General features: G+C 43.4%; 2 protein-coding genes across 10 annotated transcripts; both read right to left on the bottom strand.

The window, feature by feature from the left end:
* Nucleotides 1–1,014: 1,014 nt before the first annotated feature.
* On the bottom strand, nt 1,015–21,268 carry LOC133128802 (ribonucleoprotein PTB-binding 2-like). Of its 8 annotated transcripts, none has more exons than XM_061242600.1 (16): nt 20,907–21,268; nt 16,707–16,773; nt 15,593–15,670; nt 12,761–13,230; nt 9,323–9,514; nt 7,788–7,911; nt 7,285–7,367; nt 6,355–6,456; nt 5,168–5,285; nt 4,344–4,579; nt 3,814–3,925; nt 3,168–3,286; nt 2,915–3,049; nt 2,618–2,737; nt 1,936–2,143; nt 1,015–1,338 (listed from the first exon to the last, which is right to left on the bottom strand). In XM_061242600.1, the coding sequence occupies exons 1-16, from the start codon at nt 21,153–21,155 to the stop codon at nt 1,259–1,261; spliced, it is 2,493 nt and encodes an 830-aa protein (XP_061098584.1). In that variant the 5' UTR covers nt 21,156–21,268; the 3' UTR covers nt 1,015–1,258. The 8 variants fall into 8 exon arrangements, with proteins under 8 accessions (XP_061098584.1, XP_061098581.1, XP_061098586.1 ...); XM_061242597.1 differs by having other exon boundaries at nt 1,946–2,143; XM_061242602.1 differs by having other exon boundaries at nt 1,946–2,143; nt 2,951–3,049.
* A 775-nt stretch (nt 21,269–22,043) lies between these two features.
* On the bottom strand, nt 22,044–25,845 carry LOC133127918 (uncharacterized). Of its 2 annotated transcripts, none has more exons than XM_061241046.1 (8): nt 25,780–25,845; nt 25,403–25,569; nt 24,899–24,995; nt 24,723–24,756; nt 23,684–23,775; nt 23,189–23,297; nt 22,864–22,982; nt 22,044–22,651 (listed from the first exon to the last, which is right to left on the bottom strand). In XM_061241046.1, exons 3-8 carry the CDS (start codon nt 24,990–24,992, stop codon nt 22,485–22,487), a joined length of 615 nt encoding a protein of 204 aa, XP_061097030.1. In that variant the 5' UTR covers nt 24,993–24,995; nt 25,403–25,569; nt 25,780–25,845; the 3' UTR covers nt 22,044–22,484. The 2 variants fall into 2 exon arrangements, with proteins under 2 accessions (XP_061097030.1, XP_061097029.1); XM_061241045.1 differs by having other exon boundaries at nt 25,650–25,785.
* Between the last annotated feature and the right edge of the window lie 432 nt (nt 25,846–26,277).

The raw sequence follows: 26,277 nt of genomic DNA, 5'->3' as shown, positions 1-26,277 counted from the left end.
GGCCAAGGGATAAAGGCCAAGGTGTCACTATTACAGACTCAAAGCTGGTCATAGCTGGTTTATACTGTATAGCCTTTTGGTCATAACAGTCAAAGACTATAATGCCTTTTGGTCTTAGTATAGACAGCCAATACAGTATTGCAATTTTAAAGCTATACACTGTATATGTGGAATCAGTTTTTTAGGGAAAAATGACTTTGGTTGATTCCATTGTATCATTAATAAAGCATACCCCTCACAAGCTGTGGAAAATAAAGCTTGACAATAACCATAATTTTCTAGTTCACATCACTTCATGTGAAGATTTATCAGGGGCACCAATAATCCTGGAGCCCACTGCATCTGATCTGTCACGGTAGTAACAGAAGAACCAGCCATTTCTCCGCTTGTCCAAAAGACTGTGTTGTGCAGAGACATCGGGTATGCAGGCGTTGTTTAGTGACTGATGCTCCCTGGTTGTGGGGAATATTAATATCAGGCAATGAGTCATATTGATGATGGAATACAGCAACAGCAACACATAACAGAATTATACAGCATCAAAAGCAAATCTGCATTCGCATATGAACATTTTCATCCACCCAACTGAAGTTGCTTGAATGTGCTTTTCGCCAGGGTTCAGCAGAGGTCAACGTTCCAGAGTTCACATCCAGCTGTAAGCAAGATGGGGCCCACTGTGGAAAAGCCAGGCTGCACTTACAGCAGGGAGTACTTTATCCGATTTGCCCACTGTGTAGATAGGGGTCTTGGGGGGGGTCACTAGAGGCTTTGATTTTGGGGAAACAGGATTCCGCCCTTCAAGGTTCCTTGTGAATCCAACCTCATAAAATGTCACTTAATGGCTTCGCCTTCCTATGTTCTCACTGTATTGGCCTCACTCTCGTGTAGACAAAATTAAGTGTATTTTTTAAAGAAAGGTATTGGGGGTTTTAAGGTTTTAAACCAAGAAGGGAAAGCAAAAAAGATGGGGAAAAGGTGGAATTGCTCTCCTTCAATACAACTAAAAGAGAAAGGTAACATTCTTCATTTTTTATTTTTTTCCCCCCATTTAAACAAATTTAAACAAAGTGCTGCATTTCTATACAAAACATTACTTTATGCTGCAGAAATTTACATGTATGAGAAATGTTTATATAAATGAGTCAAGATTTGGGAAGTTAAGGCATGAACAACAATATCGCCTAAGGGAGGAGGGTAACCGTGAACCCGAGACTAGCAGAGCTTTCTCTACTGCCACCTCTTTTTAGAGTAGTCTTGGTCATGGTTCTGAGAGAGCTGGCCCATACAGGATGGCACAAGCAGCTGAGAGTAATCGTGCTTCTGTCCGTGTGTCTGGTTCTGGAGGTGGGGGGAGGGGGAGAGAGGAAGAGAGGGGGGTGGGGGTGGACAGGGAGACAATGAGGAACAGAGCAGTAGAGGGAAAGAGAAATGATGGAGGGAGAGAGAAAGTGCAAGTCAGCAGGACTGTCCCAGTCATTCATCCCCGAACAACTAGTCATGCTTTCAACACCCATGTCCAAAACACACCAATCTGTTCTAGGCCTCATGGCTATAATCCCATAATCTGAATATATGGGCATAATTTCAATGTCTGGGCTTCTTTTGAAACTGTTAGTGAAGGGTTTGCCTACGCACTAGAGAGAGATGGGGGGAGAAGCAGGAGAATCCTCAGACACTGTCATGGTGTCTTCATACAGATACAGTTGCAGTGTGCATGAGCATCTGGTGAAGACTCTCTCTCAAAAAATAAAATAAATACCTGTCTCAGTGCCTGTAAGAACAGACTGATCACTTTGGCTTGTCAATATCCTTACAGCCGAGAGACTATCCAGCAATATATCAAACCCGGTCTGGACCACACCAAGTTTCTACCACGACTTCATGACCCGATTCCACATATTGACAAGTTGACGGAGTTGCTCTCTCACCCCTCACCAGTGCTTACACAAAAAAACTGGCTCCAGTCGGACGGCGTCTGTCCGGTCTCGGGACAGACTGCAGAGCCAGGGCCGGAGGTACGCGCTGTGACGTACGCTGGTGCGGTGGGTACACAGCCATAAGTGGGCAGCGAGTCCCCTGGGTGGCTGCCATTACTGACAGAGTGTGGTATTCCACTGTGGGGCGTCTTTAACGGATTGCCTTCCTGCAGAGCACAACAAAAAAAGAACAATTATGATAGGGCTATTTCCGGGCTAAGCCGAAAAGCTTGTCCTCCGCTCCTTAACTCCACTCCTTGAAGGTACAATAGGTAATTTCGGACTTCTAACGGTCAAGAGCGGAATAGCAGCAACAAACACCTTCAAACTACAACACTGTTTATCCCTCCCCCTTCTCCGTAAATGCGCTGACGTTGAAACTCCATTGGCTGTGGCAATTAGAACCAATTTTCAACCAATGAGCTTGAATTATTGTACAGTAATACAATGCTTTGGTACAGAGTGGCGGGCCGTCAATTGTATATTTTGAAACCCGAATTTAAGGACTATAAACGCAGGTAGAGGGTGAGTCATGTCAGTGAGCCTTTTTCAATGACAGGAAGGGATTTACAATGGTCTTGTAAGAATATCAAAAATATCAAACAAAACGGTCGATCGGTCAGTCGGTCAGAGAGGTGTACCTTGCTTGTGTCCCTGTGGTGGGTGTGGGCTCCAGCCTGTATCAGGTGTGGCTGAGAGTAGTACTGACCGACAGGCTGTGTGTAGGTGCTGTAATCCACACAGGACAGGCTACCTGCTGCCTGTTTACACAGAGGAAACACTTCAAAGTCAGACATTTCCTTCAACACAGGTGTCCACACGCACATATTTTACATAACACATATGAATATGAAATTAAGGTGCGATTTTGCTCAGCTAAGTGCTGCGTTGCCCTGTAAAATGTGGCGGCAACATTGTAAGATTGTGCTTCCCCTCACAAGCTGTGTTGAGCGTGTAGACATCCATGAGCTTGCCTGGTTACGCTCGTGGCCGTATTCACTGGCCGCACCCTCCAGTGCAGTCCTGGCATAGTCCTGTGCTTGGTAGTGCTGGTACCATGGCTGCACGGCTTCCTACGGTAGCCAGAGAAAGAGAAACTAATGCTAAGCTAACAGGCTTCACCCTGGGGAGAAAACCCGCTGCGTGGGTGATTACTTTGTGGCGTCTGTAGTGCTACGGGCTGTCGTTTACCTGCGAGTACTGTGGACTGTACTGGTGGGTGTAGTCAGTGGTGAGGTCGGTGCTGAGCCGGTTAGCGTCGTGAATGCCGGCACGCGGCTGTACGCTCTGTGCTTTACCGCCGCCAGCTCCTGAGTGAACACAGAAGGCTCGTGTCAGTGAGCTCCGAATGTGCACGTGCAGCAAGAGAACAGAACCCACACCCTGGGGGGGAGTGTGGAAGCTCGGAGTGCCACACTGCACAGCGAGAGCCGGCTCCCAGACTTGGCCACCGAGTGCATTCTGCCCACATCCTTGGAACATAAAAATGTTTTCTCTTTCTTGATTTAACAACGATTGGCCGGACAGTTAGGTGGCTCTAGTCTTTCACTGGTATCAGTCCAGACTCCACACCATGCTAAATGGGGCAGGGCGAAATAGGCCAAAGCATCACCAGGGTTTCTCGAATCCAAATCCAGCCTTGGTTTACTTTTCTCCTGGCTAATTGACTGAACAATTATTGGGCAGACTGTATTCACACCTGACTCCCAGGTAAAGGGAGGGTGGAAAACAGGCAGTTCTCAGCCCTCAAGGATCATGATTTGATGATCCCTGCGGTATGTGGTGTAGGTGAGCTGGGCGGACAACAGGTCATTTCCGCAGGAGTGGAGGGTGGCACCTTGTAGAACTACACCAGGAAGTACACTGGCCAGGTCCAGATACGGGTTCGAGGGAAGTTTCACGTCCTTGGGAGGCTCCCCCAGCAACGATGTCTGCCCACAAGTCACACTCTGCAAAGGGAGAAAATCGGCAGCAAATCATCTACTAACTAGACAACATGAATGGGCATACAGGAAATCCTCCCTTTCAATTATACAAACTCTTATGGGAGAGACAATAGGGCATAATTCACCTTCATGGGGAGTGAATTAAGCCCTTCCATTTTAATAATGCTCCTTCTTGGCCACTCTGAATTCTCAAAGCCAGTAGTCCCCTGAAGTGCGTAAGTACTAAAATAACTCGTAGAGGTCTACATAGTGCCTTAAGTAGAGGCTGCTGAAGCACAGCTTGAACATTCTTTCAGGACGGCTATTTAAGAGGTCAATTAAAATGAGTTATTGGTTACATCCAAGAGGTGCTAATTCTAAAGAAGAGTTAAAACCAGACTTCTTTAGTTGCGGGAGGTTGGGAGGAGAGGGCTGTCTGTACCGCAGTGGAGGCGCTGTTCCTGGTGCTGTGCAGGTTTTTCTGCAGATTTGGGGTACATGCGAGAGACCTGCTGGTGCCCCGAGTGAGGCTCTGTGTGGGGAACCCAGGCGGTGTGGGCTGTATTTCAGTCGCCGGGGCTCCACTCTGCTCACTGCTCGGTAGGCCCAGGGTTCGCCTGGCTGGGGGGTATAGCGCAGGGCCCAGGCCACACACCTGCACTGCATCATGGGAGATTTCTATCGGAGAGAGAAATTAAGCATTTTGAACTGAGCTGAGGTTTGCATGTGTGCCTGTGTGTGAGAGGATGGGAGAGATGAAGCTTGATAAATTATGTGCATGGCAACTAAGTACCTCGGTGGGTCATGGTAATCGTAGTTTCTTACTGTAACCAGCCACACTATAATACAACAAAACCATTTCCAAGGCATCGTTTATTCAGCAAAACGTTAGCCACGTATTCCTTTCAATATCTTCCCCGACAAGTGAGCACCAAGTGAAAATGAAGAGTGAGTGAGTTAATTTCCATGGTGATGAGCTGCGCAAGGACTACAAAAATGCTCAGATATGAGACAAAGACGATGATGCATTTCATACTTATTTTTTATTTTTAAGTACTTTTCTTTAGAATCTTAATAATTTCACACCGAAAATATATTTTTGCTCATTACCAACTTTTAGCATTTTATTAGCAACCGAAATGACTGAGTGGGCCTTAAAGTAAATTGTCAACCTCCACATATGGATAGCATAAATACATATGGATAAGTTGATGTAGATAAGGAATGGTGGATAAATAATCTCAGCGCCTGAAACACTACACTCACCCCTGGGAGAGCCTCCTGGTAGGCCCTGGCCCAGGCCCACAGCTGTGGAAGCCGTGGCCTGCAACCCCAAAAGATTCTGGAGCAACACTCTGGAAGGGTCACCAAGCAGGCTGGGCACCTGGGGGGGATAGGACAACTCAAAACTTATGCTTTTACTTCCATTTGTATACATACACTCAATGAGCACTTTATTAGATAGACCTCTCTACACCAGCTTGTTAATGCAAATATTGAATCAGCCAGTCATGTGGCAGCAACCAAATGCATAAAAGCATGCACACGTAGTCAAGAAGTTTGGCTGTTTTTCAGACCAAATGAACGAATTGGGATAGAAATGTGACCTAAGTGACTTTGACCACGGAATGATTGTTGGTGGCAGAGAGGATGGTTGGAGTATCTCAGAAACGGCTGATTTTCATGCACACTAGTTTCTAGAGTTTGCAAAGAATGGTGCAAAAAAATAACAAAAGAAATCCAGAGAGCAGCAGTTCTGCAGACAGAAACACCTTGTTAATGAGAAGGGCCAGACTGGTCAAAGCTGACAGGAAGGTGACAGGAACACAAATAACCACACAGTGGTATGCAGAAGAGCATCTATGAACACACAAAACATCATAACTCTAAGTGGATAGGCTACAGCAGTAGAAGTCTAAAAACTAAATCTAATAAATGGCTAAAAGTGCTGAGTGAGTGTATACCCCTTATTTACACAACATGTAAAACATTTGTATGTAAGCACTTTCTTACATATTACGAATAAAAATTTAAAACCAATTCCATCTATACTGCCCATTATCCAAGTATTAAAAACAGATAATGTGTTGAGTGGAAATAACTGTTAAACCAGCACAATACAACAGTTGGGATGCAAGATTATTTGAATGAAAAAAATAATGTGTTATGATCCTTTGTCATTTACACATTAAAAAGACATGTGTGCACATTAAATACAGTAGCCTGCAATGCTGACATTCTACTTGCTAACCGCAAGAATTGCCGCTGAAATCAAGCAGCCAGAGAGCCATGCAAGGGGTTTGGGATTAACATTAAACGCAAAATCTGGGTACTCACAGGACACTCACGCTGAGAACGGGATACTCACAGGATTCTCACAGATTAAGAATATAGTACTCAAAGTGAACAGGGTCATTGCAGGACTCAGAGAAGGGCACCAATAGGATACTCACAGCACTGATGTGTTTGTCTTTGATGCGTAGGAGCTGTTGCTGGGCCAGCTGCATCTGTAGAAGCCTCTGCAGAACTATCCCGTTTCCTAATAAGGTGTTCTGCTGCAGGGAGAGTGTTCACAGGCAGGGTCACACTGACAACCCCCCCCCCCCCAACTTCAGGCCCATATACTACACCCATCCACCTGCCCCAAGCCTTATGTCCTTGCTGTGCATTCCCACCCCCTAAACTGGCTTTAGCTTGGAATTAAATGCCCACTAGGAGTGTAGTGTGTTTAAAGGTACAATAGGTGATTTCGGACTTCTAACGGTCAAGATAGGAATTGCAGTAACAATCACCCTCAAATCACAACACTGTTTACCCCCGCCCCCTCCTCCGTGAACGCGCCAATGTTGAAATCCCCCACGCCATTGGCTGTGGCAATTAGAACCAATTTTCAACCAATGAGCTTGAATTATTGTACAGCTGTACAATATTTTGGTAGAGTGTCGGTCCATCAACCGCAAATTTTGAAACCTGAATTTAAGCACTATAAACTCCGGCAGAGGGTGAGTCAACATGTCAGTGAGCCTTTTTCAATGATAGGATGGGACTGAAAATGGTCTTATAACAATGTTTTAACACAAAAAAAGACCTATTGTAACTTTAAATTTAGGACTGCCTTAAAGAAGAGTGATACAGCATTGCACTGCTCAGGGCCGTGGAGACTCAAAACACACACTTGGGGCAAGTAGTACTGCTGGTTTTCTTTCATAGCAGATAATAGATTTGAATGATACGTGTTGATTTCACTGACTGGCAGGATATTCCTCTGACCCAACGTTACCCAGAGTCCAGCAGTACAACGGAGCTCGAGGCCCAGATGTACGGAGGCCTGACGTAGGCCATATGTGCTGCAACATCACTACAGCCCAATAGGCTCGGCTCACCTGCTGTAGCTTGCCCAGATGGATGAGGGCTGTGGAGAGAGGGTGGTGCAGAAACGGCGCCCCCTGTGGCCGGCTAACTTTCCCTGGGGCAGGAGGGAACACAAAGATTACATGCTGAGGAAAAGGGCCGATTCTTTATTATTATTTACCCAATCTCCATTCCTTCTTGGATGACACAATACTAACACAGCAGAGGCAGGGGAAAGGCTGACATAACACATGCACTGTACACACGCATCCTGTGGTGTTCAGCAGCAGCGTGTGGGTGTGTGTGTGTGTGTGTGTCTCTCTGTGTCTGTATGTGTGTGTGTGTGCTGTGTGTGCGAGTGTATGTGTGTGTCTCTGTGCCTGTATCGGTGTGTGTGTGTGTGCATGTGTATCTGTGTGTGTGTGTGTTTGTGTGTGGTGTGTGTGTGTGTATGTGTGTGTGTGTGTGTGGTGTGTGTGTGTGTGTGCGTGTGTGTGTGTGGTGTGGTGTGGTGTGGTGTGTGTGTGCGTCTCACCTCTGTGCTTGCCGTTCTGATAGGGCATTCCCAGCACCTGCAGGGCTGCAGGGGTACTCATGCTGCTCAGCAGCTGAGCCAGGCTGGGCTCTGGAAGCAGACCTTTCCTACTGCTCCACAGCTGCTGAGAGCACAGACACCGTCACCACAGGGAGCATACTGTATATATACACACACACACACACACACACACCGTCAACACAATCTGTGAGCTAACGACATTAGACGCCTCTGATTTCATTTGAACTCTGATAGACAGCAGCTGCTCGTGTGCAGCCAGTCAATCCATCACAGTGCTGGAAATAGTAGACAGACTGGAGGACATGTACACACACCACACCAGCATCTGATATTACGGGACCTACTGCAGATACGGAAACCTCATTCCGCGCTGAAGACAACATGTCTGGCCTTTTCCTCTTCTGTAATGTGTGCATGTGTGCTTCAATCTGATTGGTCTGCGGAGTTTGATTGTGATTGGTAACCAGCTCATTTGGTGGCCCTCATCTGCACTATAAAAGGCAAGATACTGCAACTGATATCTGGCGCTGCTGTTGTTGTTGCGGCAATGAAAGCCAAATGAACTCAGAATACCCCAATTTATAAGAACGTTCTACATACCCCTTGCGCCGGCTTACTGAAAAGGGCAAATGAGCTCAACATAGCCGTTGATTAAACGCACACAAGCCCCTGCGCGCGTGGGGAAGTAAGTGAAATGAGTCTGTCCCGCCCGTTTGCCTGTGAATATTTCATGCTACTTTCCTGCCTGCTGCTGGAGTTGTCGTCCAATTTGAGAAATTTCCTATGGTGCGCTGACGGACTGACACTTCTTCCCGGCGTCTCGGCTCAGACTGGCTGCGGTAAACCCGGTCTCGGGGGGATACATTAGGAGAGTGCCAATGGTGGCTTTTATTCGTGTCCCCATGAGAAATGGCGGTGGTGTTTTTCTGCAGGCAAGCTTCAGTGTGAAGACCGTAATTAAGCAGCCGTGCTGCAGCTCTAGGTCCAGCTCCATCTCATGGCGTGTGTATGTCGCAGTTTGTCCCAGTGTGTGCGTGTGTGTGCGTGTGTGTGCGTGTGTGCACGTGCATGGGTGTATATGGGTCAATGACGGCGGGTAACAATTTCAGTCAGGCTGGATAAATTGTTATGCATTAAAAATGCATAATTGAAATTGATTTGAGTTGAGAACACAACAACAGTGTGATGTCATGTACAAGGAAGCATTTTCAGACATTTTCCAGACTGGATCACTTCTCAGAGACTTGTACACACTAACCCATAATCTACAATCTAAATGCAATTTTTATAGTCCAAAATGTCCTGCATATCTTATGATTCTAAATTAAAAGAGATTCATTATTTAACAATTTGCTGAAAATACAATTTTAGAAATAACTAAACATCATTCTAATGAAGGTTAAAAAAAAGCACCTTTATTTCCCTTTCTAAACCCATTCTATTTTTTTCTATACTGGAAGCCCTTATTTGACACTGACCCACACGCAAACAGCAGGCCTGTGGAGTAAACTCACCGTGCCCTGGGCGGCGATCAGAGCAGCCAGCGTGCTCCTACCCGAGGCCCCTGGAGGACAGAGGGACACGTGGACCTCCTGGCCCCTGACCGTCCGTCTGTCCATGTCCATCAGCACAGCCTCCGCCTGCTCGGCCGTCTCGTACTCCAGCACTGCGAAACCCCGGGCGTGGCTGTCCTCGTTCTGTGCCAACTGTGGGGGGGTCATGGCACAGTGATGCACTCTACACACTCTCACGCACAGTCTCACACACATGTCATAGGCTCAGGTGGACCGACTAACCATTGGTGTACCGATTAAAATGGAGTCTAATGCAGAGGTTGTCCGGTGATAAAGCTCTGGCCATTTTCAAACGGCAGGACTTTGGCCTAGCAAATCAAATGCTGTCAATCAAGCAAGGGTTCAAAAAGCCTTCTGATAATAAAGATCTTCTACCTTGAGGTAGGGATGCCCATCTGATGAACCAGCTCAACAAGTTCGACCTCAGTTAAGGTTTGAGGTGCTTTGTGGCAGACAGAAATAATCATGAAAGAAGAGCACAAACCCAAGTCCGCCTGAATTCGACACAAACCTTTCCAGAATGTCTTTCAGAGTCTGCTTAAAGCACAAGCCGGAGTCGTCAGCCAGAAACGTAAAAGGAGTGTGCTTTCACTCAACACTCACAGATAATGACAAGGTGTTATGACTCAAAGCATTATCTGAGGAAACGTGGACTGAAAAGTCATGAGCGAAATGGTTTAAAAGCTCTTTTTGGAAAGCCTGCTCAATAGAGTAAAGGTCAACAAATCCACGGGCGATGAGCCTGACAGCTACACTTACAGCCTTGGGCTGCCTGGGGCCCTTAATCACAATGAGTAAAAGACACAGTTGCCCTCCAAAGGAGCCTCAGTGACCACAGATATGCTTTCAAACAGCATATCAATAACACACTGTGGAATTAGCGCTGCTCGACATTGGCTGCAGCCCCTAGTTTCCGGTCATTTAGAGCTCTAGTCTTACGTCTCCATTTCATTTCTGACCGCTAAAACCTCCCGGAAAAACTGAAAACAGTTCTGTGAGGGCGGACTGCCGAGTCCAGGAAAGGCTCTGTCCCAGTTCCAGCTCTTCCTCCCTCGTATTCTCCGGCAAGATGCGTTTCTCCTGCGTTTATTCTCGGTCCGAGAGAAAAGGCAACTTTCCACTTAACTTCGACTCTCCTAGGGCAGGAAAACAACATTTGCTCCTCGCCCTTATCAAAGGGCAGAAAACATGCGTATATTGCTGAAGATAAGCATGAATTCACAGGAATGCTTTTCATCTGAACACATGCCGTTACTGGCCCCTTTTTGAAGTAGGCTGCAAAGACCACAATTTGCCTAACAGTTCCTGTCGTGTCAGTGTTTAGAAAAACACATTTATGAAGTTAATATCCTCAAGCCTTTCATAATGTGCAGAGGCCTAAATAGTAAATTATATTAAGACGCATGCTTTTTAGATCAAGGCGGCCATCTGTCACAAAGCATGTGGCAAAATTGTAAAAAAAAAAAACCCATCAGCCTTGAAAGGAAAAATATGCCCAGGAAAAAGAATAGACTAATAGCGAGCGTGACAAACAAACAGAAAACAATCCAAATAGCATCCTGTGAAGTCTTACATGGCTGAGCAGGGGTGGGGTGGGTTGGCGGGGGTGTTTGGTCACAGACACCACTGTCCACAGTTCACCAATGAACAACTGAAGATTTTATCCAGCTCAAACAAAACTTTTTTTATGTTTACATTTTCTTGCCTGTTGAGTCTAATAGTCTGATATAGAGATTTAAGATGGCTCACGCTTCAGGATCATTTATATTCAGCATTATATTTTATTACAGATGTTAAGTAATTTCCCCGTTTCTCCGTCTGCAAAAAAACCCCATCAAAGCTATTAATCAAACTTTGAGCCTACAATTTGCACGTCTGTCAAGGGGGCTAGACATCAGGTAATGAGAGAAATCACAAACCCAAAATAAAGAGGAATATAAATCAGAGGCAAATTCTTTTGGATCTACTCAAGTACTGGCATTACGCAATTATGAGAACTGGTTTCCTGCAATGACAGATGTTCTGTGATGACATCACTTGTACAGATTATATTTATATTTAACTTGACAGTGCTGTGATGTAAACTATATGAATGCAACTACTGTATGAACGGGGATGCAATTTGACTTGGAATAGTTTGGAGTCTTGTTTAGGATATGGATAGCAATAGAAACATTTTTTCATACTGTATAATGCCAAGCCCAACACAAATCCCAGCTCTCTCACACTCTTTTCCATCAAACCAAGAAGGTTGCTCAAAAAGGTTTCAAGGGCCAGAAGCTCTCTCAGCTGGAGTCACAGAACTATGCATTAGTCCGAATCAGTGATAAAATCACTCCAAACAACACCGTACGGAAAAGGAAAAAGCAGGAAATAGCTCTGTGGTGTGTTGGGTCACTGGCATCGTCACTGTCTGGCGCTACTGCTATTGACCCACACACATCGCACTCGCGGCCAGCAGAGGAGCAGACGCATAAACACCACACGTACGGGAAGGGAGAGGAGATAATGCACAGAGCGAAGAACGTGCCCTCCAGAGACACTCCAGCACTTTAAGGAAGCACGTGGGCCTCACGGTCAGTCAGATACACGCAGTCTTAGGCACCCTTTATTATATATATGTTTTTTTTTTTTGTGTGTGTGTGTGTTAGCATAAAATAATACATTTTCCAAATGAGATTTCCAAATATTCATTTTGCAAAAGATTGAATTTTACAGAGACATTTTTGTATGAATTTTTTTTCTTTTTTCTTTAATTGCAAGTAACATTACTGTAAGCAACTGACTACTTTTTACATAAAAACTTGATCAAGGCTGTCTGAGATCAGAAGCAAGGGGCCAACCAAAGTCTGCAGAAGAACTGTGGCAAATTCTCCAACATGCTTGGAATAACCTCCCTGCTGATTGTCTTACAAAACTGCAGGACAGCGTTGGCTCTCAGAGAAGTGATGCAGTTTTAACGTTGAAGGGTGGTCACAAAAGATATTGATACGATTCAGATACTATTCTGCCAAATTACTCAAATGTAATGTAAAATGTACAGCACGTTTATTTAGGACCTTTCATTTAATTATTTTTGAAATAATTTGTACAGAATACAGGTGCCTAAAACTTTTGCACAGTACTGTACTTTAACTCTTTATACAACAGTGAAATCACTGCACAACAGAAGTAAACAAGTAAAAGCAATTAAAAGTTTTCAGAATGATCAGTATCTAAAGACTTAAAGTACTACAAATACTCAGATATTACTCAGGTGCGACGGTGATGAAAACACATACACATAACATATACGTGACTAAAGTAAAGCAAAACAATGTTTAAAAATATGAATGGAAATCATTTCAGGGGAGAAAACGAAAGGGGAGTAATTCTGACCTGGCAGAAAACCGGCCTGTGCCGGCCGCGGAACATTCTGGAAAGCTCCTCGCTGTCGCGCAGGTCAGCGGGCAGCCGGTCGACGTGGAGGCACTTTGAGTGGAGGAGGTCGGCGGCCAATCGGTTGGCATCGGCCCACTGCGCCATGAGGGTGCGGTCTCCGTGGCGACGGCCCGACAGCTCTGAGCGTGCTCGGGAGGCCGAGTCCTTCTTCATGTACTCTGCGAAGCCGTAGCCCTTGGAGTGGCCCGTCCGCTCGCTGTACACCAGGAAGCAGCGCTCCAGGTTGCCGTGGACGCGCGCCAGCTCCTGGAACTGCCCGGCGGTGAAGGTGTGGGGCAGGCCAGTGATGCAGAGCAGGGCGTCGGTGGACTGCAGCTGCACCGTGATCTCCCTGCCGCGCACGGGGGTCTGGTGCAGGGAGCGGATAGCGTCCCGGGCCTGGTCTCCGTTCATCAGGGTCACAAAGGCTGGAGAAAATACATCAATACAAATTATAACTGTCATAATTACAACAATAATCTACTGTAAGTAATAACATAACTTTATATGGTGTCGGGCCTGTGGTTGTGGGATCACGGTTCCATTCGGTGAGCAAACACTGGAATATCAATTATCTGCGAATAGTTTCATAGGACCTAGGAGCGGTTTGTGTGGCTCAATACTTTCAACCTGAGAATATAGCCAAATATCAGCTTATCCGGGTTCCATGAATTCCTACAAAATGTCTGGGTTCTACATCTTCCTACATGAATATTTTATGAAACCTTATTAAAATGTAAGCACTAAGCTACTCAAGTGCTTGCTTTAAATAATTTACAGGGAACAAGATATTGTCCAAGCAATTCTCTTTTTTTAGCCAGTTTTTAATCCTTTTCATTTTTCTTCCAATTTGGAATGCCCAATTGTATTCATAAGCCTGTCTCCTTGCTGCAACATTCTCCATAAAGGTGGGAGAACTGCCAAATTGCACTCCAGTCTGCTACCTAAGCTGTGCAGTCAATATGAAGTAGCACAGTAGCACTATCATGGTGGAAGTGGCATACTGTGCATCATTAATAGCAACAGTGAAGATTAAACTGTGTACTTATTGTTTAAAGCATCTAAACAGTGTTTATGCGCATTGAGACCAATCTGTGCATTTTTCATTATTTATAGCCAATAGGTTATAGAATTCTGGTTATGGTTCCGTGAATGCAAAAAAAAATGTTTTACAAATGGTTCGACAATAAAGTAAAACTCAAAACATAAATAATTGGTTTTCCGTGTTCAATTCTACAGCTCTTTTAGGGTTTTCTTACTCCAAATAAGTCAATACACTCATCTTAATTCAAATTCACACAGCAGGGATGAAGGATGGTGACCCTGAGTGGGCGATGGCAAGTTAATGTGCTATGCACAGGCAGACATACACGAGCAAACTAACTGGCCGCCCTGGTCTGCTCCATGTTTTTGTGTACTGTCTCTTCCTCTGCCTTGGCTGCTACCCACGGGGACATCGGTGGTGATCGTGTGCTTTCAAGCATCAGTCATCCCCCATGAGAGGCGGGCGTGGGAACACAAGGCCAGCCACGCAAGCAGCTCACTGGATGGGGAGCACACGAGGAGGCCATCTACTCAATCCTCTCCGCCCCCGTGCCAGTGCCATCGGAGGAGAAGTTATTATAGGAGTGCTAACTCTATCCTTCCAGGGCAGAGGCAGAAAAAAAACCAGTTGTGTGCCAGGGCTGTATATGGAAATAGGGGAAAAAAATAAAAATAATAACTCCTTCACTGTTCCACGATGCACACACAAAGGTGCTCAGTGGTATGTAAGAACATGTCAGACTTGGTGACTGACCATGGTGCATAATCCATAATAGTAATTATTGCAGTTGTATTATTTATACATCTTGTTCTATCTTTATTCTCTTAAAATTGTTTCAGTGTGCAGTGAACACTCTTCCACAGTACACTGGAAGGATGTTTTTGGACCAAAAAAGAAAAAACGAATGAGCAACTATTTCTCAGTTATTTTCTTTCAAACAATGAAGAATGTCTGGAATAAAGAATTTTTTTTGGTTTGCTTGTTTTTTTCTGTTGATTGATTTGTACAAATTTATTAGCACACAGACTTTGTGCAACTTCATTTTATATTTGGTATGGCTGCACGAGACCCTGGAGATGATAATTTGCACAGCAACATCGAGGAAAATTATACACAGTACTAACAGGCAGACACAAGGGATTTCAAAGGCATCAAAAAAAAATTTTTTTTAAGACAAAAATATATATATTTCACAGTTTTGAATGACCACAAACATTTTGTGTGAACAGTATTATGAAAATCTGAAGGTAGACAGACAATTGTGTCAGACTACAAGTTTACCGATTATTCCCTGCTTTAATGCCAAATATATGGTGATGAGATATGGTGATGGCTTCAAAATCCCAGCCCCAGCAGGGGCAGTTTTGGATGTTCTTTATTGAATATATAAAAAACATTTACACAAAGTTTGAGCAAAGTTTCCACACCTCTGGTTGATTTGTCACAGAATGACCCTATGGCATTCTGATCCAAACTTGTTTTTTCCCATACAGGCTCATAATATATATTTTTTAAACCCATAGGAGCGATTTCTGTTTTAATTTACTCATGTTGAGTCATTTATGGCTAGTTTTTAATGACTACAATGCAATTCTGCTGCCCATTGGAAATCCAAGGTCTCTTTAGTGTAGATGGCCTGAAGTGCAGAATGTAGTGCTGCAACACTGTGAAACTTGCACTTAAGGAACAAAAACAGAAAAAAGTATATAAAATAAATAAAATTCTTGTCCTGACAAACATCATACCCTTGTTTGGAAGACAGCATATGGTTAGTGCAAAGCTCACAGCCAGAAGATGGACCGCTCTCATTTCAGCCTCGGTCCCTGACAAAGAACACCAATGAGGGTTTGTCCTTTCACAGAAGACTTAACACACACCTTCAATGGTTATATGGCACTCCACAGATGTAAGTCCTTATAACAACAGACCTTTTACAATACAAGGATACATACTATTGCTCCCTCAGGTGTTATGTTGAGTTGACAAGGCAGGTTCTTAAATTGAAGTCAACAGAAGCTTTTAAAGCTTCTGATGCAGTCATATTTCGCCACCTTCATCATTTGGGTAAGAAACCACATTGTCTTTCTATATCAAAAAAATTCAATGAAAGTGTGAAATATTTTCTAATGCAGGATTCTCTGTTTCCAGCGTGTGCTATGGCAGCCGAGTCTACACTATCCTTTCCCTCACTTTTTGACAGGTTTAATCTTGATTATTCTCCAGTTTCCCAGACAACAGAAGAACCAGCAGGAGGCTGTGTGTGTGGAGGAGAGGATAACAGCTCCAGCATACTGTACCCTTGGACTAATTCAGACTGTACAGAAACATTCATTCTAATGCTGTTAAATTTATCAACACTGGAATCCTGCAGGTACTTTGATTTTGTTCAATTTTCAGTTAACCAGAAAAATATTTCCCGCAAGACAAAAAAAATCCTTTAGCGCTCCAAAATTCTGCAAATTTGGATTTTTCGGGTTTGAGTGGATTTCTCTCAAAATTTCTAAATGTATCTCCTTTTAACAAGCACAGAGAGCAGAAATAGGTCACTAAAAGTGTATTGACTATTATTGTACTGAATGCTCTTAGGCAGTCAGGTAAGCCAGAATTATTGCTCTTGCAAATGGAACGTGGATCTGGTTACTGTGGTCATCCCTAAAAGTGTTGTCCAACTTTCCCTTTATTTCTGCTCAGAATCTAAAAGTGCGATTTCTATGTGCAACCCACCATTATGCAGAAGTTAACTTCTGGATAAGAGTTCAATATTTTAATGTCATTTTGAAAGCAGCTGCTAGTTTTAGAATTTTAGTTAATTTAGTTTGAAGTAGCCTCTAGAAACGCTAAGTGAATAAACGTAATTACCTGTTCCCTTGTTCCTGTCCACATAACAGTACTTCAGCTCATACTCTCGCAAAATGTCGTGAACCTCCTGTAGTTAAGAAAAAAACTTGTTTAGAGTGGAATACACTGCCCAACAAACAAACAGAGACATTCAAACTGCGTCTTCACGCAGGGAAATTCCTAAGGGAGCAATTCATTGACCATACATGTAATGCTGCTTTTCAAAATATAAATACAATAAAATTACTGAAATTCTGAACTGAGATTCCCCTCTTAAATTGCATTATTAGGCAAGATAATTAGTCTCTAATGTCTGTTTGCATAACAAGATAACAACTAGTTGTCAATTAAAGAACATTTTGAGACGTCAAGCATATGCAAAAAAAAAACCTCTAAAACATTTAATTCCTCACAGCACAGGGTGAAAGAATATAGTTACCATTCTAGGGCTCTTCACTCAGGAGCTGATTAGCCTAATTAACCACAACATGTATGTTTTGCATTACTTGAACTGTATGTATTTATGCAACTGGATGCAGTTTACAGGAGAAATACGAATAGTGCACCAACTTCAGGTATGAAGCTGAGATTGAATGGTGTGGACCCGGCTATGGATGGGCGACCTGTCCAGGGTGTATTCCTGGCTACCTCTCACCCAATGCATGCTGGGATAAGCACCAGCCCCTCTGTGACATCTTACCAGGGGGGTTGACCCCCTTGCTCATTTTCACTTCAATAACAAAACACTGGCCCTCATACAAATGTGATTTCTACTAGAGGACAGCGACTACCACCTGTTTGCGGGAGATAAGAGATCGGTTACCATCCCACACACGCTGCAAGTCTGGGATAGCCCCACCAGATAAGCCTGGCAATACAGGGTCCACATACTGGCCTTATCTCCCCTTCACTGGCCTGTAACGGAGGAGACCTGCTGCCCAGGGAGCCCTCAGTAACTGAATAGCCAAAATGCATATAGCCAGACAGGTGGGGCCTTGATGCATACTCTGCCAAAGCATTAATCACTGATAGAACCAGGTCCATCAGCCATCGCCCCTTTCACTTGGAAAATATAGGGTGGCTACGCTACTTGCTATCAGTCAGCCTGTTGTGAGGGAGCTGCAATTTACGCATTTGAGAAGAGTGGAGACAGAGAGGTGCCGTAGACAGACCACATAAGTTATTTTAATAAGACATGAGCTGCAAGGCACATCAGTTACCACTGAATCCGGACACACAGGCAGCACAGTACGTACACACACAACAAATACCTGAAAATAGCTGAGCTTAATTAGCCTGGCTCACACCAGACTGGAGTAATTAGACTGGAGTAATTAGTCTGGTGTGAACACATTTTAGAATTTAATAGCACTGTCAAAAATAGTATAATTTGGCAATAGCTCTGGTAACCACAGGACTTTGTGAGATGCTACCAATTGGACAGACTGTCTGCACATCTGACTCCCAGGTAAAGGGAGGGTCGGAGATAAGGACATTCCACCTGTTCAAAGTCCTTTAGGAAGCAGGAGCTAGGAGCAAGGAAACATGTGCATCGTGTGGAAGTATATTTTTTGGAATGCGTGACATATAAACAATAAAGCTGTGATTCCAACTTTCCCCATCTGTAATTGACATGACGTCCAACATTGACGTTTGAAGGACCAAGGACATTACATTCGCCCAATTCGTGTTTTATACATTCCTCCGATCTTTCCTCGCCTTCTCCAAGGAGATGAGTGGAGAAAAGGAGGGTATTGGGACGCAACCAAACAGTAGAAGTTCTCCGCCCTCAAAGAAATGTGGCCATGTCCGATTCATCGCACTTGCTTTCTATAGAGTACACAGTCTGTGGTTTGAGTAACAGGGCACATTTGGCTGCCATGTGAGCTCAAAATTATAGGGATATTACTGTGCTGCATTTGGAGTAATGTGGGCATTAGTGAAAGGATGTCATAAAATCTCATTGGCTCGAGTAGACTCAGTGAAAAAACCCTATTTCTGGATAAATTTGCACATCTTCTGGTCTCAGAAATCCGTAAAAGATGGCAAGCGATTCTATGCATGCCAAGTGATGTATAAATGCGCACCGAGTCATCAGCTGTGTCTGAACCGGCCCGCTTCTCATTGGCCTCCACTGGCTTCCTATTGCCGCACGCATCCGTTTCAAGGCCCTAGTGTTGGCATTTCAGGCTGCTAAGGGGACTGCCCCACCTTACATACAATCCCTGATCACTCCCTACTCCCCAGCTAGACCACTCCGGTCTGCCAGCTCTGGTCGCCTTATGGTCCCCTCTCTACGTGCACCTGGCGGTCGAGCTGCACGTTCACGCCTGTTTTCCGTTCTGGTTCCTCAGTGGTGGAATGACTTGCCTACCACTGTCAGAACAGCAGAATCCCTCCTCCTATTTTGATGCAGACTCAAAACCTACCATTTCAAACTCTACCTTAGTCCTCCCTCCTGATTTCCCCTGCCCCTCCTTTCTGTTATCCCTATCCTTGTCTAACCCCCCCAAAAAAAAACAAAAAAACAAAAAAAACACTAATGATGACAACTATGTTTAGAACAGCATTTCATGTGTATTTTGCTAGTTCTGGATGTGATGCTTTGACTTATGGTAGAACCTATGCACTTGTAAGTCGCTTTGGATTAAAAGCGTCTGATGCCAAATGACTAAAATGTAAATGTAAATGAAACAGCTTAATTGCTTTCTATTGCATATGTACACTCAGTGATCACTTTCTTACGTAGACCTGTACATCAGCTTGTTAATGCAAATATTTAGTCAACCAATCATGTGGCAGCAACTAAATGCATAAACGTATGCAGACGTGGTCAAGAGGTTCAGCCGTTTTTCAGACGAAATGTCAGAATGGGGAAAAAATGTGATCCAAGTGACCGTGGAATGATTGTTGGTGCCAGTCAAGGTGGTTTGAGTATCTCAGAAACGGCTGATCTCCTTGTATTTTCATACATACAAGCTTGACATACTCCCCCATAAATTCCCTGCCTCTTCTATGTTCTAAAGGACTGTGATTGGACACAAAGAAAGCTCTGCCCTAACTCTATGGGATCTCCGAAAAAGTATGGTTTACTTTCGAAAGTCTGCTCACGAATACATTAGCTACGTATGCGTTCGAAACCGCATACTTCGCATAGTACTCGAACTGAATTTCAGGATGATTTGCACTGAGACGTAGCGTGAGCAATATGCCAAGTATCCGATTTCAGGCGCAGTCATCATTTCGCAAAACCCCGGTAATATGTATAATAAGGTACGCTACATTGAGAGAAAATTTCGCCGACTCATCCAGGAGCACATCGGTAGACTACTAATGTAAATCGGCAGTATGTTCAGTGAAAATATGTCACTAAATTAAAATGAATTATTGCATTCGTCTGTTTGTGAATGCAAAGATACAAGCCTGTGAATAATTGTGAGCAAGTTATTTTTATAGTACGATACGAAAAATGAATCCGTGAATCATTTTATTTATGCAAGGTTCATATTTATTCAATGCTTTATGAGACAGTTCTCATACACAAGCAACAACTACCAAGACAAGAACACGTATGAAAGAACTTTTAGATTCGTCGGTCTTGCAATAGCCTACATAACTGCTGGCGACGCACAATATAGGCTACTCATTTTAGGGTAGTCTATAATGCAGGCGAGACCATGGCTTGTTTTTAATATCTGAAGCCAGCGAATTATCTTGCAAATTTTAAACAAATGATAGCATATGCCATTTCGCTATATGAGTTAGGCTATGTCTTGACTAGCATTAACCAAACCCGAAAGCAGCAAGACGCGATTTATTTGATCATTACATTTCTTTAAAAGAAAATATATTGGAATCTTATCAACAGAATAAACGTTAGGTAATAGCCATCAATATAGTTGTAAGATTCATGTTGCGCGTGCAAACTATCCGCATCGCAGCTGCACAATTGATGTTTGCTAACAATATAAACTGTAACACGTGATAAAATACTCGCGCATTTAAACTAATCCGGCGATTAATAAGAATGCTTACACTAAAAATGAACAACATTCTGTTGCAAAAAGAGTTACGTTACGCTACTATAGAACTTAAAGATAGTAGATATTAGTCTGCGTACGCAAAGTTTCAAGACAATGTATATTGGTAACGGTTTGATAACACCATATTCACGTTTTTCTACACGAAAAAACTTCCAGTGCACTTCTACAACTGTTTTACCTGGCTGGTAATATCCTGAGGCAGGTGTTTAATGATGATCTTCCTCCTGTTGCTCAGTTCCCTGTGAGTTTCTTCGAGCCTTTTCTGGATTTCACCTGGCTCCAAATCAGGTAACTCTCGCATGCACCGTTTGTCAATCGCGGAGTCCTCGGCCAGTCGCGTTTCTGGGCTATCAGAGACCGGGAAAGATGAATACTCCTTGATTAGTGAGAACACGGTCGGTGGTCGTCCTGAGAACGCAGCAGCCATTTTGAAACCGTATATGGAAGTGAGTAGAAGTTGTAGGCTGACATCTGATTTCTCATGCCCCACTTTTCGCTCAAAGACAAAAAGGTACCAGCGGGTTGAACATTACGCAGAACGTTACCCAAAATGTAGATTGATGAACACTTGGCGACCTCTACCGTTTTGAGTAGGGATGACACGCCAAGTGAAAATACCGTTTGAGTGGTTTTATCGTCATCTAGCGGCCATAAAAAAAACCCACATTTGTTCTGTTCAGGTTGCTAGATGTGGGTCCTGCCACAGCATCTCTATTCATTCTATCATCTATGTGGACTTGCTTTTGCATTTTTTTGGATCATTGTCTTGCTGCATAACACAATTAAGTTTCAGCTTCAGCTCACTGCAAATTACAGTATATTCTCCTTGAGAATTTTCTGGCTCAGAGCAGAGTTCATTGTGCCTTCAATAATGGCAAGTGGTCCCGGTCCTGAGGCAGCAATGCATCCCCACACCATCACACTACCCCCACCAAGTTTGACTGTTGGTATGATGTTCTGTGAAATGCTGTATTTGTTTTATGGGAAACATAATGGCACCAGAATTATTGGCACCCTTAATAAAAATGCACAAAAAAAACCCCATCAAAAATGCAAACATATCTACATACACATATGCAACAGAAAACAACAAACAAAACAAATAGTGCACATGAAAACAGAATGAGAGTTGTGTAGAACGAGTTGCAATCAAAGTCTCTAATAAAAGTCTTAAATTGTAAATGTGAGACAAGCATCTATGTTTCTTTTGGCAAGGAGTGGTGTCTGCCTTGCTACACTCCAGTGAATCCCATTTTTATCCAGACTCTTTCTTTTGGAGTCATGAACACTGATCTTAGCTGAGGTTAGAGGTCTGCAGTTCTTGGATGTTCTCCTGAGATCTTTGCTTCCTGGATGAGTTGTCACTGCATCCTTGGAGAAATTTTGGCAGGCTAGCCACTCCTGGGAAGATTCACCACAGGTTCAAGTATTCTCCATTTAGAGATAATGACTCTCACTGTGTTTTGGTGGAGTCCCAGAGCCTTAGACATGGCTTTGTAACACATATATTTCAACAGCTTTTTTCCTCAACCCTCCAAAATGTCCTTTGATTGTGGCATAGTGTGTTCATATGCATTTTATGGTGACTACTTCATTCTGATGGTAAGGTTCAATATGAGCATAGTTTAGATTCAGCGGGGATTGCTGCAATCAAGCCTGGCTGTGTTCAATCAGCTGAATTTAATTATCAATGACATGCAGCAAACATATACTAAAACTCAAATATGGAAAACACCCCAGAAAATGAACTGCCCATTTAAGAAACTGCGTCTTGAGGTAATTCCCCCTCCATTTCCTTGACTGACAAGGTGTGTGTCCAGGCTACAAGGGTGTCGACTTCAGTCTCCCAGTGCTCCTGTGGGTCAGGGCCTGCAGTTCCACCACCGCTGGATGGGAGTTCCCTCCATTCTGACGCTTGTTGGTCTGCACAAACAAACACACATGGTCACCCAGCAACCCAGCATACACCACACTGTCCCAGACAAGATTGATATCTATTCTATATTTACATTTGCCAATTGTTTTTGGTGATATATTGGATAATATTACCCAGTATTTTAGTATTTTTTGTACAAAACTGTTGTTGGAGAGCTGGTTGTCGTTTTTATATGTTGGACTGTCACACTGACGCTCACCTTGAGTTCGATACAGCAGGTAAATATTTTTCATTCGGTTAAGTCTTTCAAGTTTCCGGTCTTTCTTAGTGCAGGTTTTCTTCAGCTTGTCTGACTGCTTGCTCAAGCTGCATTCAGTGCTGTGAAGAGCAGGACTCATAGGAATCAGCCTTATTGGTAACATTGTGATCTGTGCCTGCAGCGCAATATAATTATTACTCACACCTTTCTACACTGGCCAGAATATGGCAAACCCAAGGCAGGAGGTGTTATGGAGCACCTCCAATAACAAGTACAAGTACAAATTTTAATACAATATATTAATATCAGTACTGTAAGATTGAACCTTGATTGAGCCTTGACTGACATATTGTGGCATTGAGTCTCTGAAGACTTGTTTTGCGACCCACAATGCATTGTAAATTCCTCCTGATACTTGAGTAGCTCCTCCAAAGCTGAGAAACAGAAGGAGAACAGAGGTCACTGCTAGCACTAAACCATTGACTATCCACAGCTACTTTCTCTTTCTTTTTAATGAAATTTCTATCACTTATACAGTACATATGTATTGGGTTCAATAATTTTGAAGAGCGATCATTGTGCAATATGACGCCAGGTGCAGTTCTTTAATATGGAATGTTTTGTCCAATGGGGACTGGGTGTACAACAAAAACATCTCTCAGATAATATCTTCAATGTCTAATAAAAATGTAAAAATTCCTCAGTGAATCACACTCAATTTAATAAACACATACACTGGTATTTAGAGATGACATTCGTAGAAATGATGATGCAATAAAAACATCTGTAATCAATGGACAGTTCTAATGCTCAGACATACTCAGATTTCCCATTTGCATTCTTGTCCCAGTTGTAGCCAGCTTCAGCCATGCTTCCAAGTACTCCTCAAAGCAGATTCTCCTGACAACTCTCCTGATCAAAACAATTCCACTTTACTGTTAATATTATTATAAGTCAAATAAAGAATGCCATAATGCATAGTGATGTAGCTCAAATGAACTAAAATAGTAATTGAAATGTGTGCTAGAAGACACCTTTGAAGCACAACTGCATGGTTTTAGTTCCATCCATCCATCCATTATCTGAACCCGCTTATCCTGATCAGGGTCGCAGGGGGGCTGGAGCCTATCCCAGCATACATTGGGCGAAAGGCAGGAATACACCCTGGACAGGTCGCCAGTCCATCGCAGGGCACACACACCATTCACTCACACACTCATACCTACGGGCAATTTAGACTCTCCAATCAGCCTAACGTGCATGTCTTTGGACTGTGGGAGGAAACCGGAGTACCCGGAGGAAACCCACGCAGACACGGGGAGAACATGCAAACTCCGCACAGAGAGGCCCAGGCCAACGGGGATTCGAACCCAGGACCTCCTCGCTGTGAGGTGGCAGTGCTACCCACTGCACCATCCGTGCCGCCAATGGTTTTAGTTGGTTTTGGTTATTTTTTTATTTAGTAATTTTTAAACATTGCAGCTAGACATTGCTGCAAGAAAATAGGTTAAATGTAAACCTACTTTGAAATGTACGTACTTTGAACTTTCACAATTGACCGCGTGTTTTATCGGGTTCAATTTTTGGTTGTATTTTTACACTTTCTAGATTGTTCTCAGGCTCATTTGTTTTCATGAACCTCAACAGTTTGCCTTTAAACAACACTTTACTGTACATTCAGGCAATGACAGGTATTTCAGATCAGGCAGCCCAGAGTACGGCTGTTGAAATTTTGCAGTTATGTAAAATTGTTTTATAGGATCAGCCAATGCTACTAGTACCTTTGAGAAGAGGGGACAAGTGGTGAAAGGTAAACCTTGACACAGAGAATCCAGGCATTCGGATAAGGCTGTACTAACCTTTTACTCTGCAAGTTCTCACCTGGCCTAGCTCCTATGGTGGAAAAAGAGTAAACTCAGGTCCTAAATCTTGACTAGATTGACAAAACAATGCACACAGTGTATCCAATACGTTTATCGCAGCAGAAATGCAGGCAGCAGTGAACCGACTTTTAGGCTACATCTCAGATTCTTACTTTCACTGCAGCTACCATCCGGCATCATCTGCGGAAGGGCAGACAAGTTCTGACCCAGCAGTTTAACTGCGCCCTCCATGACCTGGTTTGACATGGTCTGACGATACAGGACAGAGACACGTCAGAAAAAAAGCACTCGCTCCTCAGATTACCATTCTTTTCAGAACAGCTATGCAAGAGTAAAATGCATTATGCGCTGTAGCCTGTAGCATTGGATAATACAAATATGCCACATTAATTAAGAAAAACAGGACATTTTCATATAATTCAGGTTTGCATCAACCTCGATTGTAAACCCATAAACGTTCAGAAAAAAAGGCTTGTCGATAAGGGAAGGCTTTATTGTTCTTTATTTAGTTATCTATGGTAGGTGTGAAAACTCTCAGATTAAACCATTTTGTCCAATAGAGAACCCTTGAAATAGACATGGTTCCTCTACGGAGACACAGAGGAGACTTTTGGTGCAGTTATGAAGCGGATTTATTTGAAGCATAAGTCACTTACCTTTTGATGAAAATCCAGATTCGGAAATGCTGTTTGGACTGGTTGTTAAGCAACAGTTTTAAACATTTACTGCCATCTTGTGGAGCGTAGCTATGATTACTAGCCCACAGCCAAACACAGATTATTTTCCTAAATTGTTTCTTCGTTTTGGCTGCGATGTACCAAATCTAAGAGAAACAGAACAGGTTTACATAATGTCATTCAACACACAGTGTATACGATATTGTTGGAAGCGCACTCAGTTTACCTTTCATTTTTTAAAGTTTGGGTGCTTAACACAAAACTAGGCTGTGGATTTATTTCACTGCAAAAGTCACGTGCGGACACGTTTCCACTGAGGTAGCAGTGTAGATTTTGGAACCATAACGTAAACTCACCGTGTTCCGAACAGAACACCGGGAAGCAAGCGCTTCCACCAGAAGTTGGACGTCCGTTCAGTAGTAGTTTTTCTCCTGGGGAATGTGGTTTATGATTATGGATTATGGCCTATTGACTATCTCAGACATTAAAACACTTTGATTGATGAGAATTGGACCACTAAATATAGACACGGTCATGTGTTCGAAAGATCGTGTTAGCTTGCAATGGTCCGAACACAGCCGTAAACCTGTCCGTTTCGTAGTCTCTCGTTAGTGATATAGCTTCACCACCACTATGTCACAGTGGTGCACTATTATGTCACTTTATGCTGAAATGGATCACGTATGTGGCTCGTACCAAGTTTGAAAACTGAAGGAATTCTTTACACACAAACAAAAACCGAAGCTGATCTGGAAGTAGTTTTTTTGTGTTGTCGTAGTTATTCGACATGAAAGCTGCACTGTTAACATGGTGAGCTAACTTAAAATTTGGTAATAAAAGTGTATCTGGTCTTA

This window comes from Conger conger, chromosome 5 (genome assembly GCF_963514075.1).
Source record: "Conger conger chromosome 5, fConCon1.1, whole genome shotgun sequence".
Classification (NCBI taxonomy): Eukaryota; Metazoa; Chordata; class Actinopteri; order Anguilliformes; family Congridae; genus Conger; species Conger conger.
The sequence above is the reverse complement of the archived record's forward strand: the minus strand, read 5'-3'. Positions and strand labels throughout refer to the sequence as shown.